Raw genomic sequence first — 17,331 nt, forward strand, 5'->3', positions numbered from 1 at the left:
TTTTTAAATAGAACGGTTGCAAGAAATGGACACTATATATGGCAGTGTTTCCCAGTCCTGGTCCTCAAGGCACACTTTCCTGCATGTTTCAAGGCACGTTTCGATACATGTTTTAGATGTGTCCCTGCTTTGATACGCCTGATTCAGCTGATTGCTGTTCAGCAAACACCTTTAAATCAGCCATCAACTGAAAACAGCTGGGAAGGAAACACCTAAAACATGAAGGGCAGTGTTTCTTGAGGACCAGGGTTGGGAAATACTGACATGGCATAAAATTCAAGGTCTGTAAAATCATCCGAGACTTTAAACAGCAGTAAATGTACTCACTTACAGAGGTAGAGGAGAGAAAAGAGCAAACACCGGTTATGAAAGAGTGTATATGGAAAATGAGAGGTAGTGACAGAATGAGAAGACATAGAGGCTGTGCGGCTGGCATCAGCCTAGCACATTCATTTTGAAAGGCCACAAATCAGTCAGTGCTATGTGAGTCATTGTGTACAACTTGAAACAGCAGCCAGTGTTCAGTGTTGGAAAGTGATCAAATAGGACTGAGGTGCAAATGAACACACTGAAGTGAAGATGGAATGCATTTTGCTTTTAATTTACTTGTTCCTTTTTTAAAGCTTGTTTACTGCGCATTTGTGTTGCAAGTAATAAATGCAGTCATGTTTATCCACCTTGAGAGAGTAACTACTGACCCTGTGCGGTCCAGTCATGCATAAATGGTAACTATTCCCTAGGGGCTTGTAGTGTTCAGAAAATACCTAGTTTAACTGTATGTTGAGTTGTGTACAATGAGTATAACTGACTGGCACAATTTTATTCAGAGACAGCAGCGTTAGGCTTGACGCTTCCTTTACTGATTATGGCATTTATTGAACATTGTGTAACCTACACAAAACCCAGTTTGTTCTGTTGGATCAAAATGCACATCCTGAAATGCATGTTGAATACATTATGGGGTATTTCTTTTGTTCCCACTGTGTGTCCTTGTTAGAAATAAATTCAGAATATAATTTTTTTTTTGTCATGTTCAGCAGCCCTGACATGCAGTACAGCACAATAATGAGGTAGGTGATATTTAGTGGGTGGCCTTCCAGACTAAAGCAAAGTGAAAGCTGCATGCTAGGCTGTAATTTGTTTCTTATAAAACCCCAGTTCAGTGTCTGAATTCATTACATCTGAGAAAGTGTCACAAGCTGTATTTCACCGGTAAGTAACCAGCAGCTTTAAGCTCATAAAAACTCTAATCTCAAGGGTTGATGCAAGATACTGTACCGCCTCATCTCTGCTGCTGAGCTTTGTTGCACAGGACTGCAATTTCATGGCTTTCATGCAAAGAGTCTGCATGTTGAGCTGAAAAGTGACACTACAAATGGATACTTATGATGTATTGAAAGTTGACAATATATTGCCAGATTTTTCTTTCTTTTGGTTAAGTTTTTGTAGACATAATAAAGCCTAACATGTTTTTTATATCTATTTATTCATTGGTACTGATGAGCTTTTCATTTCAGATTTTTACCCTGGTCAAAAACAATTGGATGGAATAATTTTCTATTAATGCCTTGGAAAATGCTGACATGGAGAGCTAGTTCAATAACGTACAACTGTTCTTGCAGAGTTTCCAGCAAGATAGATTTCTGAAGCTGGTGTGTCTGGGGTTCCTAAGAAATCAAACACTTCAAGATGCAGTATTTTGTTGTCATAACTCAAAAACATAGTGAAAGTTGAAGCTCTCAACTGTTTAGTAGCACTACTGGCAATTTATTTCTCCAGTACCAGTGACACTTAGATCTGGAAAACCTCTGTTTGTGGACATGTTCCATTAGTATTTACTCAGAAAATTTGTGTTGGCTTGTATACCTACAAGTAGCTAGTAACTTACTTTTGCAGCACAAACATCCTTAACTGATGTGTGTCATTTCAATATCCAAACTCCCATTTCTGAGACACACTGAAGAATAATGTTATGGTAGCTTTTTGAGAACTAGGAGCAAATTGTATTGAAACGACTGTTTGTCTTTTTTTGGTGTGCCATTTCTTTCTTATTTTATTTGGTTTCACAATCTAAACATAGCTGGATCTGTTTTTTTCTTTTCTTTTCTTTTTTTTTTTTTGCTTCTCTGCTGTCATATTTTTGACCTTGTGTGCTTCAATTCTTTTCAGATAACAGCTGTAATTTTCTGTCTTGAATTAACCTGGAAGTACTGTTATAGTCCTGTGTATTGTGCATTGTCAGACCATCTTGCTGAAAGAGGTCTTTCTTTAGCACAAACTACAAGCTTCCCCAGAGGACTCTGGGACCTGAAGCAGCATTCGATTGTGTCTGTGTCTCCAGAGCCTTTTCATTAACTGAAGCGTGATAGTTTCCACAGCTTGTTCCACTTTGCCTGAATCAAATATTACTCACATGCGAGGCCAGCCAAACCTCCATTATCATATTCATTACCTATGGTACTGCAAACCACACATGCAAGACTGAACTCCCCCTCTGACCGTATGCAAGGGAGCATGACTTCCTGTTAGAAAAATAACCTCTCCTCCTTGGTTAATATTAGTCTTTTAACTAACTTCTTTCATCATTGTCTTGTATAATCCAAAATGTGACTTGTGCACAGAGGCACTACCATCAGCACAAAATTAGTAGGACTTATTAAAATATTCAGTTAAGAAGAAAATAATTAAAATCAACACAGCAGTACCTCAAAGGTATAGAGAATTTATTTAATTTACTATTTTTCAACAGCTGTTTTTAATGGATTGTTTCTAAAAATATACATACATATTCTTCACACATGTAACACCTAAAGAAAAAAAAGTGAAATAAAGAAAAAATGCCATTTTTATATATATATATAAAAAATATTTAAGCTGTCTCTCATATTGTGTTAAAGAAATGCAAATGTACTTCTGCACTGAAGGGTCCTACAGCTGGTCTTTATTGGAGCTAAATTCACTCAGCACCAAAATCCAGTTTGGACAGCTAATTGAACAAAGAGATTGAATGACTGATTTGTGTGTAAATCCTTTCCCACAGATGGTCATTAAACAACCTTTCTGCATAATCAGTAGTTTTGTACTCTGAATGTTGAAAAGCCCATAGTCTACAGTGGGCAATAGAAGTGCCACAAATTTGTGCTACTTCCTGTTTCATTCCATTTCTTAGTAGTCCTTGCCACATAAATGATTGTACATCACTGGTCTCTGTCAGTCAGTCCTCAGTCCACAGTTGCTCTTGAAAAATGCCTTTTACTTTACATTAGTTTTCAGCTAGGAGCATGGAAAAAAAATGGTTTTGATTTGTATTTTTCTTCATGACTTGAAGAAGTGTCATATTTGCTCTTAAGGTTCCCTGGGATGATCTAGGGAACCTTAAGAGCAAATAGAGTACTGCTTTATTTTTGTTTATTACAATGTTTATGACAGACTAAGAAAGTATGACGACTCATTCCTTTCTCATGTTGTCTAGGCTATTTATTTATGTAAGACTGGCTTTTGAACTACTTTCTATATTCTATCCATATGTAGAAGTTTTTTTTCTTTCTTTCTTATATTCCAGCTATTTACAGAAGGAGTAAAATTGCACACATTTATTTCTCTGTGACAATGTTGACAATGTTGGCAACAGTGGTAGGAGTTCGCCCCTCAATCGGTAGGTTGCTGGTTCAACCTCCTCCACTTGCCTCTGTCGTTGTGTCCTTGTGCACAATGACAAGACACTTCACCTGCCTCGGCTGCTGAGGGCCCGGTGGCATTGGTGCATGGCAGCCTTGCCCCGGGGCAGTCTGACAGAACAAAAAGAATGAGCAAGGACTGAATAAGTCATCCTGAATACATGAAGCTTCACAAAGTACTTGGAGAGAAAATAGGTGTGTCTGATTCAGTAAATGCAAAAGAGCTGTGGCTGAGCATTAACTGAGGAGGATCAGTCAGGAAAAGCTAAACACAAGGTGAACATGGAATTCAGCTACATATCTAAACAGAACATGACTAAAAATGACAAGTGAAAAGCATCTTAGCAACATGTTGCACTGAAAACAGGAAGTACGTAGAACAGTGGACAAGAGATGTACTAAGAAAATAAAAGAACAAAACAAAAGCATGAAATACCCTCCATCCATTATTTTACATGCTTATCATGCTTATCCAGCGTTTAATGGGCCAGAGGTAGGGTAGGTCACAGAGACAGACAGAACAAACAGCCTCACACTCACACCTAAGGAGAATTTAGAGAGACCAATTAACCTGACAGTCATGTTATTGGACTGTGGGAGAAAGCTGGAGTTCCCAGAGAGAACCCACACATGCACACGCAGAACATGCAAACTCCTGCAGAAAGACCACAGGCCGAGATTTGAGCCCAGGCCTTTTTAGCAGCGAGCCAAAAGTGCTACCAACTGAGCTACTGTGCAGCCCACATGAAATACCTATATAAAAACAAAAATTAAATTAACTCAGCCTTTCATCTCATCCATTTAAGAACTGAAACGTGCCCATGCCAGGATACAGTTAGCTGTGAAAAATGAAAGAGTAATCACATAAACTGAAAATGATAAATCATTTTCAGTTTATTTTATTTATGACCAATCAGTAAAGCAAACTTACAAGTCTAGTTTTAGTATTGAGCAACTAGCCCTAACCCGCTGAGAGTTGAAGAATGTTTCAAACTACAGCATAATTTACACGATCAATTTTCATGTATTTTGAAGGACTTTTGTGACCCAAACTAAGACTTAAGTAACAAAAGGAAAACAACAATGACTATTAACATGAACATAAATGCTGTTCTGCAGTTTCTCTTGGGCGTAAGGTCTTTCAGTGTTTAAGAAGCAGCTTTCTCTATTTAAACCAAACATTTCGTTATTTCTTTCATCACCAAAGAAAACATTACCTTTTAGTACATGTTCCTTGTATTCCTTGTTGTCCTTCACTACAAGGTGCTGTGCTGTCTTTTTTTGCTTCAGTTTCTGTTGAGTGCAGCTTTATTGCAGATAACACCACTTAAGTAATTGGTTCCACAGTGGTTGGAATATACTCGGTTAGACTCAGGGTGATTGGTAAATGTTCTCCTTGCTGTTACTCTGAAAGTGTTTATCAACAGCTCGGTCATTCCCTCCAGTGATGAATGGAGACACACTGAGGATGGATGCCTCCAGCTACACTACTGCCTGACATACAGTTTGATGCAAAGAGTCTATTGATTTACGCTGGCTTTTTACCACCATATGGCTCACATTACTCATTCCTTGTGACCAAGATGGCAACCATGTTATCGAACACCACGAAGGGGACAGTTACCGTGGTTGCTTACACTGGACGAGGAACACAGGAGCTTCTAAATTAGGCAAATCAAGCAATCTGCACTATCCTGGCACCCCTCCTCCACTCACTTATTCTCCAATCAAGCCTTGTTTATTTGCCAAACCAAAATGGGCTCGCAAGCTTTCGGTCCTGTGTTTGCAAAGCTGAAGAGGCAAAGCGATCAATGACAAACAGGGCTTTCTATTTAGGTTTAAATTACAGGCTAATCAGATAATTAGCTTTGCTGGAAGTGGGATCCGACCCTTCCTACAAAAGGTCCTCAAATACCCCAATAATGATTAAGGCTGTAGTTTTTATCTTGCATATTAAGTCGGTTAATTGTGGCCACAGAAGTTAAGTTGCTGAAGGAAAAGTTGAGATCCAAAAGTGAGACCACTATCATGCCAATCTACATTTTTTACTGTAGTAGTGGTAAAAATCAGCACTACAAGCACTGAAAAACTACAGTATGTAATAAACTACATTACAATCTAAATAATTAGGTGATTTTTTTTTTCCCCTGGGGGAAAACACCTGATGAGATGAATGTGTTTACTATACTTCTTTGTTACATTGAATAAGAATTAATAAAATTGTCATCTTCTAGATGTACAAAGCTGAAAGATATATCGACCAAAAGACTTTCAGCTGTAAAATCACCAATAGGAGTTAGTTATCTTACTAACTGGGTAAGGGAGAACCTTGACCTTAATACAAATTAAATCACACTTAAAATTTAAAATAGCAAAATTTGCTCTCCTTTTTGCAGAGGAAAGGAAAGGAATACACAAAGGAATACACATAAAACATGTTGGAAATTACAAAATTTAAAAAAACAGTATGTGGTAAATATATACGTTTTCCAGGGCAATGTAGATAACTGATCGACCTGCCACACTCTGAGGTTGCAAATGACACCTTGATTATAGCAGGCTGCTGTGCATCCATGCCCTTACTGTTGTAAATGAGTTCTCATAGCCTTCTCTTACTAAAAAGATGTAGCTGATTTTTCTTTTTGGAACATTTACAGGGACAGGCAAGATGGAGCATTTTAATATATCTCCTGGAGTAGAAAATGTCAGTGTTGAGGAAGATGAATTCTAATGCTAAATGCAACGATGCGGAAATTATTTTCAAATGTGACTGATCTCTTTTCCCTTGACTCAAGCAGGAAAACTCTTCCCTTTTTTAAAAAAAATGAATTATGTGATTTGAATTAAACAGCCATGAATCTTAACGGTTTCAAACAAATCACAACATCAAAAGTGTTTGGTTAAATCAGTCATTAATTTACATGCTGCTTGATGAATTCACTCATCCACTCTTGCATTAAATCAGCCTTTTTGAACTTTTATATATATATACCTGTTAATTGAAGTGAAGGAAAACTAGGCTTCCTGATGCTTTTCATTTGCATGCCTTGCCTTTAATTAGAGCATGGAAAATGTTTTTTTTTATATCCTGTCCCTATCTTCTTCGTGTTTCGTACCAAATAACCATAAATTGAGGCAAAATATCACATTTTGAATCTGTTGAGCTCTGGCAAAGGATAAGAAGTGGTATGAAATATACTTTTCCACCATTATAGTGAGTAAATTGTGTTTTCTAAAGACAAACCATAAATTAAGAATCCATGCAATCATTTCCTTTAAAAGGTTTGTCATGAAGAAATATTATGGACAAAAGTAGGGGTTTCTGGAGGTTACATGATGAAGGGTGATGACTTGAATACCTTGTGATACACAAAGCTTTGAGGGACACATAGTGCCCATAATTTCTAGAGCCTTTGGCAGCTTGAGATAAATATAATCCCCCCCTGAAACCAGGCTACTCGGAGGCTTTTTCCATATGTCTGGTAGAAGTTTCTTACATTTTTTAATAAATTCAGAGAAATATCCATCTAACTCAGATGTAGCTAAAATGTTATGTTACAGTAAGTAACCAAAGGCAGATATGCGTAAGAACACCTTAACCTGATACACCACGTTTCCCAGCAGAACAGTAGCGCACACACATTCAAAGCCTTATAGGGAGTGTTACGTTTTCATTATTCAAGCAAGAGAATCCATTTTGCTAATGGAGCCTTTTTATGTGTGTGCAGCAGATACATGCAGATAGAGAGGAGGGAGGAGACGGAGATGTGAGGAAGTTGTTAAGCTTTTGTTGTTCTCATGCTTTCATTGGCTGGTTTCTAGACACCCATTGCCTTAGAGCAACAGAATAGAAATGTACTGAACACAACAAAATGAGAAGAAAGAAAGACAGCAAAGAAACTGTAGGCAAATGGGTGTCTCTGCACCTACGGTAAATATAGCAAAATGCTGGAGAATAATTATTTTTATGTATACTCTACTTTTTCTGTCTTCTCTAACCAGAGTGTTCTTTGAAAAGAGAATAAAAGAATATTGAAAGAATAATTTATTTTACTGACTTAAAAAGATGGTGACAATTTGTTCCTGTGGCAGAGTCAGAGAGCATAGACAGGATACGCCCTTACTGACCCATACAGGGATCAATAAGCTGACCAGCGCCGCCTTGAGATGTTCGCCATATATCTCAGTGGGCTGTCATCTCCCTCATTAAATTATAAAGGATCTGCGAGGCGTGAAGCACTAACGGAACAGCATCACATTGGTTACTAAAAATAGAGACGCCTAAACAAGAGATTTTTTTTTTCTTCTCATCCACATTGCTACCAAGAATCCTTTTAACTACCCGCCTCTTTTATTCCCTCAGGTCGAGACATTTCAGCACACTTGTGTGTTTGCAGGGTGTTGTTTGTGCTTCAACAAAAACCTTAACACATCTCTGTGATGTCATGATAAGGGAGTTACAAATGCTCAGGAAAGAACAAACCATCTCTGTGAAGCAGTTTGTCTCTGTCCTAAGGTCTGAGGTGCAACTACAGTAGGTTCTCTAATTTAGATTTCAAATCCATCTACAGTACACAACTCAAATGTGTCGTCAGCTAAAATGCAAGTTGTGTCGTGGCAGATTTTTTTCTTTTAAATCGTATGCAACTGCACTTTGGAGGGATTACACTTTCATGCACAAAAGAGGTGGTAGAGCTCTGATACATTATTACTGTCTTCAAGTCCAGAAGAAGCAAAGGATATTTATTCAAACACAATGATTTTCACTGTTTAAAACAGGTTTTTCAGTTCACTGCAAAGTAACTGTGTTGATACTGCTTTGCTCTCAGTGATGTGAAACTAATAGGGGGGGAAAGAGCAGTTTCCACACTGGTGACTTTTCAAGGCCCTGTGGTATAAATATCAACCATCTGTGAGGCCATCTGCATTACGGTGCTATATCATGCACCAAGGCCAAACCACCAAATGCAGACAGGTTGCCTCCTGTGGCCCCATCTACAATGTCTGCAAGACAAGTGAACTATAATGCAGTCATTACAATCAAAAATGCATCTGGGCTTAAAGTCCTGTTATCCACTAAATAGGTAGTAGAGCAAGTCTAAAAACCTCAGTGCTGTGAGGTGTTTAATCTAACTTCAGATCTGTGTAGAAAGGTGGGCTTGGACCATTCTCTGTAAACCTCAGAGATGGTTGTGATTGAAAAGTCACAAGTTTCTGTGTTACTTATTGGAACCAAGAGCCACACCATTTTCATGGTCATGGTTAAATCCCCTTTTCCTCTCCATTCTGATGCTTAGTTTGAACCTTAGCTAGACGTCCAAATGCAATAAGTTGCTGCTATGTAATTGGCTGAGTCACTAGCTGTACCTAATAAAGTGGCCAGTAGGTGGTTATGTACTATGGCATTTTTATGTCTCAAATTACAATGCAACTGTCATGACAGGAAGAGGGAAGCATATCTTTGAAACTCAGCCATTCGTCGTTTTTTCACAGCTGCTTTTCCCTTGTGCACTTCACTCCTCTGTTCAACAGCTCACTTCTGTGAATACCAACCTCCACGGAGGAGAGTTGCAATGAGACGGTGACCTTTTACATTCTGCTGAAAAAATATAAAGACAGACAGGATGAGGAAAGTAAAAAGGAACAGAATGGAATTACAAACAAAATACCAAGCCACACAAGACCAATAGTATGTCATTCACTGAGCATTGCTGCTTCTTGCAACATCCAGAATTATGTTATTTGTTGCACTCTCTGCCCATCATCGACTGTTTGCGTCAATATGCATGAGTCCGTTTACTACTGTCGACTGTCCGTTTACAGCCGGTCATGAGAGGAGCGAGTATGCGTGCATGTCAGCTTGTGAATGTTTTTTTCCAAGCTATCTAGTTATTGAATGAAAAGGGGAAAAGCAAGCCTGGTGCTGGAGAGTGGGCCACTTGAGGGCTGAAAGAGAATGCGAGAAAGCAGACTACCCACAGGCGAGTTAAAATCCTTCTGTTATTTCTGTTGATTGCTGAGACAGAGAAGAGTGGAGGATTAATTTGTCTCCCGGCCCGAGAGCAGCCGTCAGAGCACAACCGTATTTTTCATTTCGCTGTTTGTTTACCCAACTTGGACCATGCTGCTCTTGTAAAACATCCCACCAAAAATCCTCTCAAGAGATAAATGCAGTGTGGCAGGTTTGAAAAGATTGATTGAATAATCCCAAGATTGAGAAGCTTGCGGACAAATTTAAAAAAGATATTAAGCAAATACAAACATGCCTTCTGGATCTAAACAGATTTTGAACCGGCTTTGATCACAGTCATGAATCATTGTAGCTTACAAAATATAAATAGAACAGAAATGTGAGGTTTTGAACTCAACATGTGATTCAGTTCATGTTATCAGTTCATAAATGACATGTCATTTAGCAAGCGGAATGATGCTTTGTGCTAAATGATATCTCATTTAGCACAAGCTAACACTGAATGCCCTGTATACCACATTTTAACTCAATCATTTAAAAAAAACAAACAAAAAACAACAATAAACAAAGCATGATGCATGTGCCAAAGGTTTGCTTACATCTGATCCGTTTGGCCAGGATTAAGGTGGGGCAACAATTATCATTTTATAATCAGATATTTGTGCAATGGTTAGAACAGAGGTAGGCAACTCCAGGCCTCGAGGGCCGGTCTCCTGCAACTTTTAGATGCATCTCTACTTCAACACACCTGCGTCAAATAATGAGGTGATTAGCAGAACTCTGGAGAACTTGACTGCACTTAGGAGGTGATTCAGCTGTTGGATTCAAGTGTGTTGGACCAGGGAGACATCTAAGAGTTGCAGGACACCGGCCCTCGAGGACCAGGATTGCCCACCCCTGGGTTAGATACATGTTGATGCAACAAAAACACCTCTTCATGATAAAATTTTAAAAAGTTCCTGCAAAGTGTTTTCATAAAATCTATTCATTAAAGGTCTGCTATTATGCAAAATGTATTTTTTGCATGTTTTTGTTCTTCCATTTGGGTATCTCCTGCTTCTAAAAACAGTCCAGGAGCAAAAAACATAACAAAACAAGCCTCCCCCCCTACCCCCATCCCCTAAAAAGAGCATCTCTTCAAATCTTCCCTGTAATAAACACCCTTCTAAAAGTGGTTTTGGATTCTGTAATTGCAGGCTAACTTAAGCTTCTGCTGTGGTTTCTGCAATGGCTTTCCCAAAGCCCTTCAAACCTATTAAAAATGTATGAACTATGTTTAAAAGCTGGTTCTGTGCCAGAAAACTAACCAGTTTAAATGAATTCTGCCTAAAGATGTCTAAAGTGTATTGATGACTACAATATATATCTAGTTGAGGTGTAACATAGAAATTTAAAATATATTTAAAATATAAGTGGAGTGTATACATACAGAAAATAGCTATCCATGCCTTTATGTATGATTTTGATCCGATCTAAAATTGTGTTCGCCCAGTTCTTGTTTTTGAAATGACTGACAGTGTTTGTTATATAAATAGTCTAGAGTGGAAAAAAGAAGGGTGCAAATAACTGAAAACCACACAATTCATACGACATTTGTGCACATGATGCTTGAATATCTCCTGAATCCAGAAACAAAATCTACAATAAATGTCATCAAGTTGCTATCTTCTGTGACATAAAATACATGGTTTTGGTCCCATGAAAATACACACATATTTACACATGTCCAGATCATATTGGGAAGGATTCTTTATTTACCACAACAGTGACCACATAAATCAACTGTCAGTTGTAGTGGTAATTTCTCACACTGGTAAACAAATCATTCTTGCTGCGTGACTGTGGCATGATTTTGTACTTATAAATCAAACCACGAATAGAATCAAATTATATTTATTTTCAAGCATTTTTATTATTTTATTTTAATTTATTTAAAGCATGCATAAAACAACTACTCACACCCTCCCTTAAAGCCTTTCAGTGTGTGTTGCAGGATGCTCTGGCTGCGTAAGAGAACTTCAGACTCTAGAGGTCTCCATCCTTCAGCATCCCCTCAGCAGCCACCTATTCGCCCTCTCCTCCTCTTTGGGTGCTTTGTGTAGCGCAGGAGGAGAAGAGGAGAGGCTGCCCGAGGAGGAGACAGAGGGGAGCCCGAGACAAACGCGTCCCACGCCAGAACCACACAGCCGGTGGGCAACTTTGATTTTTGGACGCCGCGGATAGCCTGTGATGTACATGACAATGAAGAGAAAGAGCCACGTTTCCTCTTCTTTATCTACCCCTTCCTCTCCTTGGGAGGCTTAGATGCGTCAGGCGTGTGCAACATACTACTACGTCCTTGGACTGAGACGCTCAATGAAGATTTATTTCTCTGTGATTTCGCTGCTCAGCTCGCTGATGGTGCCGCCTCGCCGTGCTTGCGCTTAGGTCAGCCGAATGAATCCGAAGGCGGTCTGAGCGCATTGTTTCCTGCTCCGTTGCATTTGGGATTTCCAGCCGTGATGTCTGCAATCTTGCGCTCTTTGTTTCTCGGTAAGTCACTTTGTGTTTCTTTAAGAGATCAGACATTAAGCTAATTAGAAAGGAGCGCCTTCCCGTCACAATTCTCTCTGGTGCAGTCTAAGTGGATTGACTGAGTACATATTTTATTCCAATCTTTTATTGTCTAAGGCGTCATAACAGCACATCTGACTGCTTCATTTCGGAATGATGTCAGAATATATTGCCTTATAGTAGGCAATGGCACGTTATGTTTCAACGAAGCTGCCTGTCATATTTGTTGGAAAACATGAAAAAAAAAAGCAGAGGTCAGCTTTAATTTTCAGCGCAATTTGTTGCTCTTCTCTTAAGAGAATCTATTTAGTTGAGGCAAAAATTAAAGGGATAAAAGTTTGCTGGACCCCTCCTTTAAAGTCTGCTCCTCAGTATTATACACCCTGCATGTACTGACACATGTTCTTCAGAGGAAGGCCTGTTGTGAGTAATAAAAATCCCATTAGGGATATTCTGAACTAATGTAAACAGATATATGCATGTATTTCCTACCTATTTTGCATAGTCATAGCTGTCAGGGTTATAACTCTGCAAATGGCCAAATTACTTATCAAATATTTAATTAAGGCTTCTGATTTTTATGGTAATAAACCACCAGCTGTTATTTACATTGCATGTCAAGAAATGAAAGGAAATGTAATGTTTCTTGCGCTGATAAGTTCTGCTGTAGAATGGTCCAGAGACATTTTCAGGTTTCCAACTAAATGAGGAATGTTCGATTCCACTGTGACTCCACTGTCTGGAAGTTTCTGTTGCAGTGCGAGCCAGAGTTTTAAAATGACTTCCAGTAAGTGGCGTTACACAGCACTCCTCACTGTTCCTCTAATACCTGCAGTGAAACCGAGAGGAAAAACTCCCAATTCCCCCGCGCCGGGTGGAATAGTCTTTGAATAAGAGTGGCCGACATAAAAAAAAAAAAGTTTAGAGCTCCTTGTGTCGTGGTTGAGAGTGTAGGAGTTCACAGCAGCAGCTTTTCACCTATGCTGATCCTTTGGAGTTTGACTTTAAGGTTTTGTTGTATTTGCTAAAAATAATAGAGTGGAGAGAGAGGCTGAGCCCAATGCGCTTTTAGCTAAGGATTGTTAAAAGTTTGCTCTCTTTAGTTGCCGTTTCTGGTTGTGCCTGTGTGTTTTAGCCTTTCTCACCTTGCAAGGCCCATTTTTCCCTTCCCAGCTGCTTCGTGAGGGCCCACTTCTCCTTATGGGGCCCAAAGTCCAGGCCTCATAGGAACAAGTTCTGTTTTAGGTGTTAGGGGATAGGCTTATTACTAAGGTATGAATTGAGTTTAGGTTAGGTTAAGAGTTATGCATGTACTGATAATGGTTAGATTTAGGGCGATGGTCAGGGTTAAGCTATGGAAATGACTGAAAACAAATGGAAGTCAAAGTAAAGTCCCTGTGAAGATAAATAGATGTATTGTTTGTGTGTGTGTGTTTGTGTGTACAATACCAATATATATAGCAAAGCTTCACAACCACTGTATGACCCTGGGGCAGAGTTATAAAACACTGAACAATACACACATTATGCAGACATAGATGTATGCTGACCTGGAAAGGTTTAGATGCTCACCTGTTCCGACTCTATTTTGCATGTCGTCTGCTTTTTGCTTTTTGTCTTTCGTGATCTAATAATAGCAAATACATAGATGTATTTTTTGTAACGATAATATAAATATAATTAAGCCAGCAGTAGTACAACAAAGTCTTTTGGCACAAGATTTCACAGTATTAAAACACCAGGATTTTTGTCGCCAAAGTAGTTTGTGTTCAGTTACTGCTAGCAGGCCAACTGACTGCCTTGTCTGGGCTTGGAAAAAAATTATTTCAGATGCCCCCCCACCCCCACCCACAAAATTCAGCATTAGCAAAAACTAATGTTATATTCACCACTCGATGACATGACATATTCTGCGTTTTATTTTCTCTTTTCTCCTCCCACCTTCTCCCTGCTCTTCCCTTCCCCTTGCTGTCCGATCCATAATGTTAAATTAAAATTTTTACAGTTGCTCATTAGATAGATGGATCATAATTGGGAAATTAAAAAAAAAGTTCAAATACAGCCATATTCAGTAGATTTGAATATTGTTGACAAGTTCATTTATTTGAGCAACTCAGTTGACTAAGTGAAGGTCTTTAAGCAATGTACATTGCATATAGACCGAAGTTTTTAAGGCTTTCTGTTAATTACAATGATCAGAATAGAATGTAGAATATTAGATCAGACCAAAGCAAAACAGTTTAATGCAGAAATGTGGGCTAAAAAAATGTTTTAAAACCTGCTCTAAAGGCACTTTTACTGTTAAAATAAGCATCATCAGAATGTATATTCACATATAGCTGTTTATGGTATGGAAAATGCAGGTTTTTTTATTACTATTTTTGCTTCCTGTGCAAAACTACATTATGGAACTATTTAAAGACGAATATAATTTATCATTGAATGCCCTGTGGCAGCCAGTTGGAGGTTGCTCAGACAAAACGGCACCTATTTCTACAAACCTTCCCCTTGGAGCTGTAGTCCCCAGTCCAGCTTCCGCCTCTCAGAGCTCCCCTCCCCTGCGACTCCTTCCATCATTATAGCAATTGACACACCTGGTGGAATTGCATGTCTGTTGAGCTGATTATACAAACTACTTCACAGACCATGTTCCTAACAACAGTTGTAAATGTCATAGTGAATTATGAATGATTGATCCTCATGAAGAGACAGATGCCAATTTCAAGACATCAAATTGCAAAGTCAAATTTCTTTTAGGTTATGTTTTATATATAGCATTTTTATGATGACTAATTGTAACAGGGTTATTTGATTGTCCTTTGGGACTATATACCTGTAATTTACATTACATCACCGTTTCAAACTGTTGCTGTGTCTGATTAAATAAATTTTAACCCATGCTTAAGAAAATTGCGATTACTAAGGCTGACATAAAAAAATATATTCATGATGTGCTGCAGGAAATGGCCATAAAGTAAAACTATATATGAAATAATTACTAATAATTTATTCCATCCATCCATTTTCTTTACACCCTTATCCTATTGGGGTCAGGAGGTGCACTGGTGCCTATCTGCAGCTGTCAATAACTTATTGTTAATTTATTTTATGCATGCAACTTCAATTTTAGAAAAATGTTCCCACGTATTAATAACTTTTGGACTTATTGATTTATTAATTTGTGTCACTTTTGGCTTTCCACATAGGCTACGTGGTCCAATCATTTGAATTAGGCTACTTCTTGTGTGACATGTTTAGATTTGAGCTTTAAATTCCAAATCTTCCTTTGAGTATTTGAGGTTCTAGTTAAGTGTATAGGTGCCGTGGTAAGGGGGGAGCACTTAGTAACATCCATGTAGAGCTAGTTACAAAACAGCCTGGCCATTAATGTTTACCAGCCTCCAAACATCACCTGTTGGAACTATTCTAATTATAATTTCTACCGGCAAAGGTGCAGAATACGTCTCTGACAGAAACTGCTGAGTATGTTAGCGACATTAGAGCAGAGGACACAGAGATGAGATGGGTACAGTTCTAGTGATGGAGTAGCTGCCTGACCCAGAGCAAAAGAACAAGGATGTGTATTTTTCCTGTTTCTGCCTGTGGTGTATGGAGCATTTTATACTTTAATAATAGATTGACTTAATGAACTCAAAGTCAGAAGTCTTGTCAGTGGCAAAGTCTTTTTATTTCCTTTGGAATAAAGAAAAAAAAACTACTACAAGGATAAGTAGGAAGAAAAAATAGAGTTTTATGTGATTTAAATATCAGACCTTCATTTTTCTTTGCAACATGTTTATTTTGAACATTTTTACAACTTTCCAACCATTTGAATGACATTATTTTTGTTGCACTGTGTAAAAAGAAAACATGACTGAGAAACAGACAGGATGATATTGATATGTAAAGACCTCAAGGCTTAATAATTTTTTTATTTAGACATAACAGAGACTGGTCAACAATGTAGTCCAGACTTATACGAATGCTTAGAGACTACATTTCTAATCTTTTGAATATTTACTCTGCTTGAGGAAACAAACAAGAAGAAAACATGGGGTTATTTAAGAATATGACTCAAATCTGGCTCTATTTTTCATAAACCCAAAATCATGTATTGACTTGTTTCAAAATAACCTGAATTTACAGCCAGTATTTTCAAGTAAAGTCCCAACATTACTTATTAAATTAGACTGGAGTTGCATTTTTGTAGCTAATAATAGAATTCCTGCCTCCTTAAAATAACCACACGCATGTGCCTTGAGTATTAATAGAGCTGTTGTTGCCACGGTGAGGCTTTTTCCCTCCCTGCATACTTTTCAGATTGAATGTTGTCAATTTTATTTAGCTAATTACTATAATTTGCCTGATTGTTCTCCCCAACAAAATCACAAAAAGGAAACATGTCTTCCGAAAGCTTTGCCAAATGAGAACAATGACTCAGTAAAAAAAAAAAAAAAAAAGAGCCCAAAACGTGGTTATCACATTACAAAAGAATCAATATTGTTTAATACTGCCTTTTCTTTATATTTAGCTTTGGCTTTGCCCATCCTGAGACATCCTTAAATTAATATCTGGTGGAGATGTAATATCCAGTGTTCACATTACAGATAAGTAGCACAATTAATTGCCACAGAGAGTTCTTCTGCTCCCTTCGGTAACTCTGCCCAGACAAAGTAAGAAGCAGAACAAGGTCAAATAAAGTAACTCTTTCTCTCTCTTACAGAGCTGTGCATTTGGAGATTTGGCCAGGTAAAGACGAGTGATTGATTGCTCCGCTGGGCAGAATGAAGGAATTTTAAAGTGACTATCCGGGGCACAATAACATAGTCCGAGGCCCCAGACAGAAATGTAATTGCAAAGCGTGAACACCTCTTATAGGAGATCAAAACCTTTACACTTGGAGTGCAATAAGGGTCTTAGCCCCACTTGATGCTGATCGGTGTATGTTCGCATGCATAATTGAATAACAGTGGGAAGATGGCCGTGCGCATAAACACGTAAGCTAGCGTTACATGTAGATAAAGAGAGCAGTGGCTCCGAACAGAAATTCTGTCCCCATTCTATATTTAGCATGTCTGGCGGGGCAGGCAGAGGATCTCTGAAATGTGAAGATGACAGGAGCCTCCTGAG

General features: G+C 38.4%; 1 protein-coding gene across 1 annotated transcript in view; it reads left to right on the forward strand.

Annotated features, from left to right (window-relative positions):
• The first annotated feature begins 11,708 nt into the window (after positions 1-11,708).
• The window catches only part of clmp (CXADR like membrane protein), an 81,782-nt gene continuing 76,159 nt past the window's right edge, over positions 11,709-17,331 (forward strand). Inside the window, exon 1 of the mRNA XM_005808308.2 lies at positions 11,709-12,180. Within this exon, the coding sequence (XP_005808365.1) occupies positions 12,150-12,180 (31 nt within the window). The 5' untranslated portion in view covers positions 11,709-12,149. The remainder of the gene's footprint in view (positions 12,181-17,331) is intronic.

The sequence above is a fragment of the Xiphophorus maculatus genome, chromosome 18 (assembly GCF_002775205.1).
Source record: "Xiphophorus maculatus strain JP 163 A chromosome 18, X_maculatus-5.0-male, whole genome shotgun sequence".
NCBI lineage: Eukaryota > Metazoa > Chordata > Actinopteri > Cyprinodontiformes > Poeciliidae > Xiphophorus > Xiphophorus maculatus.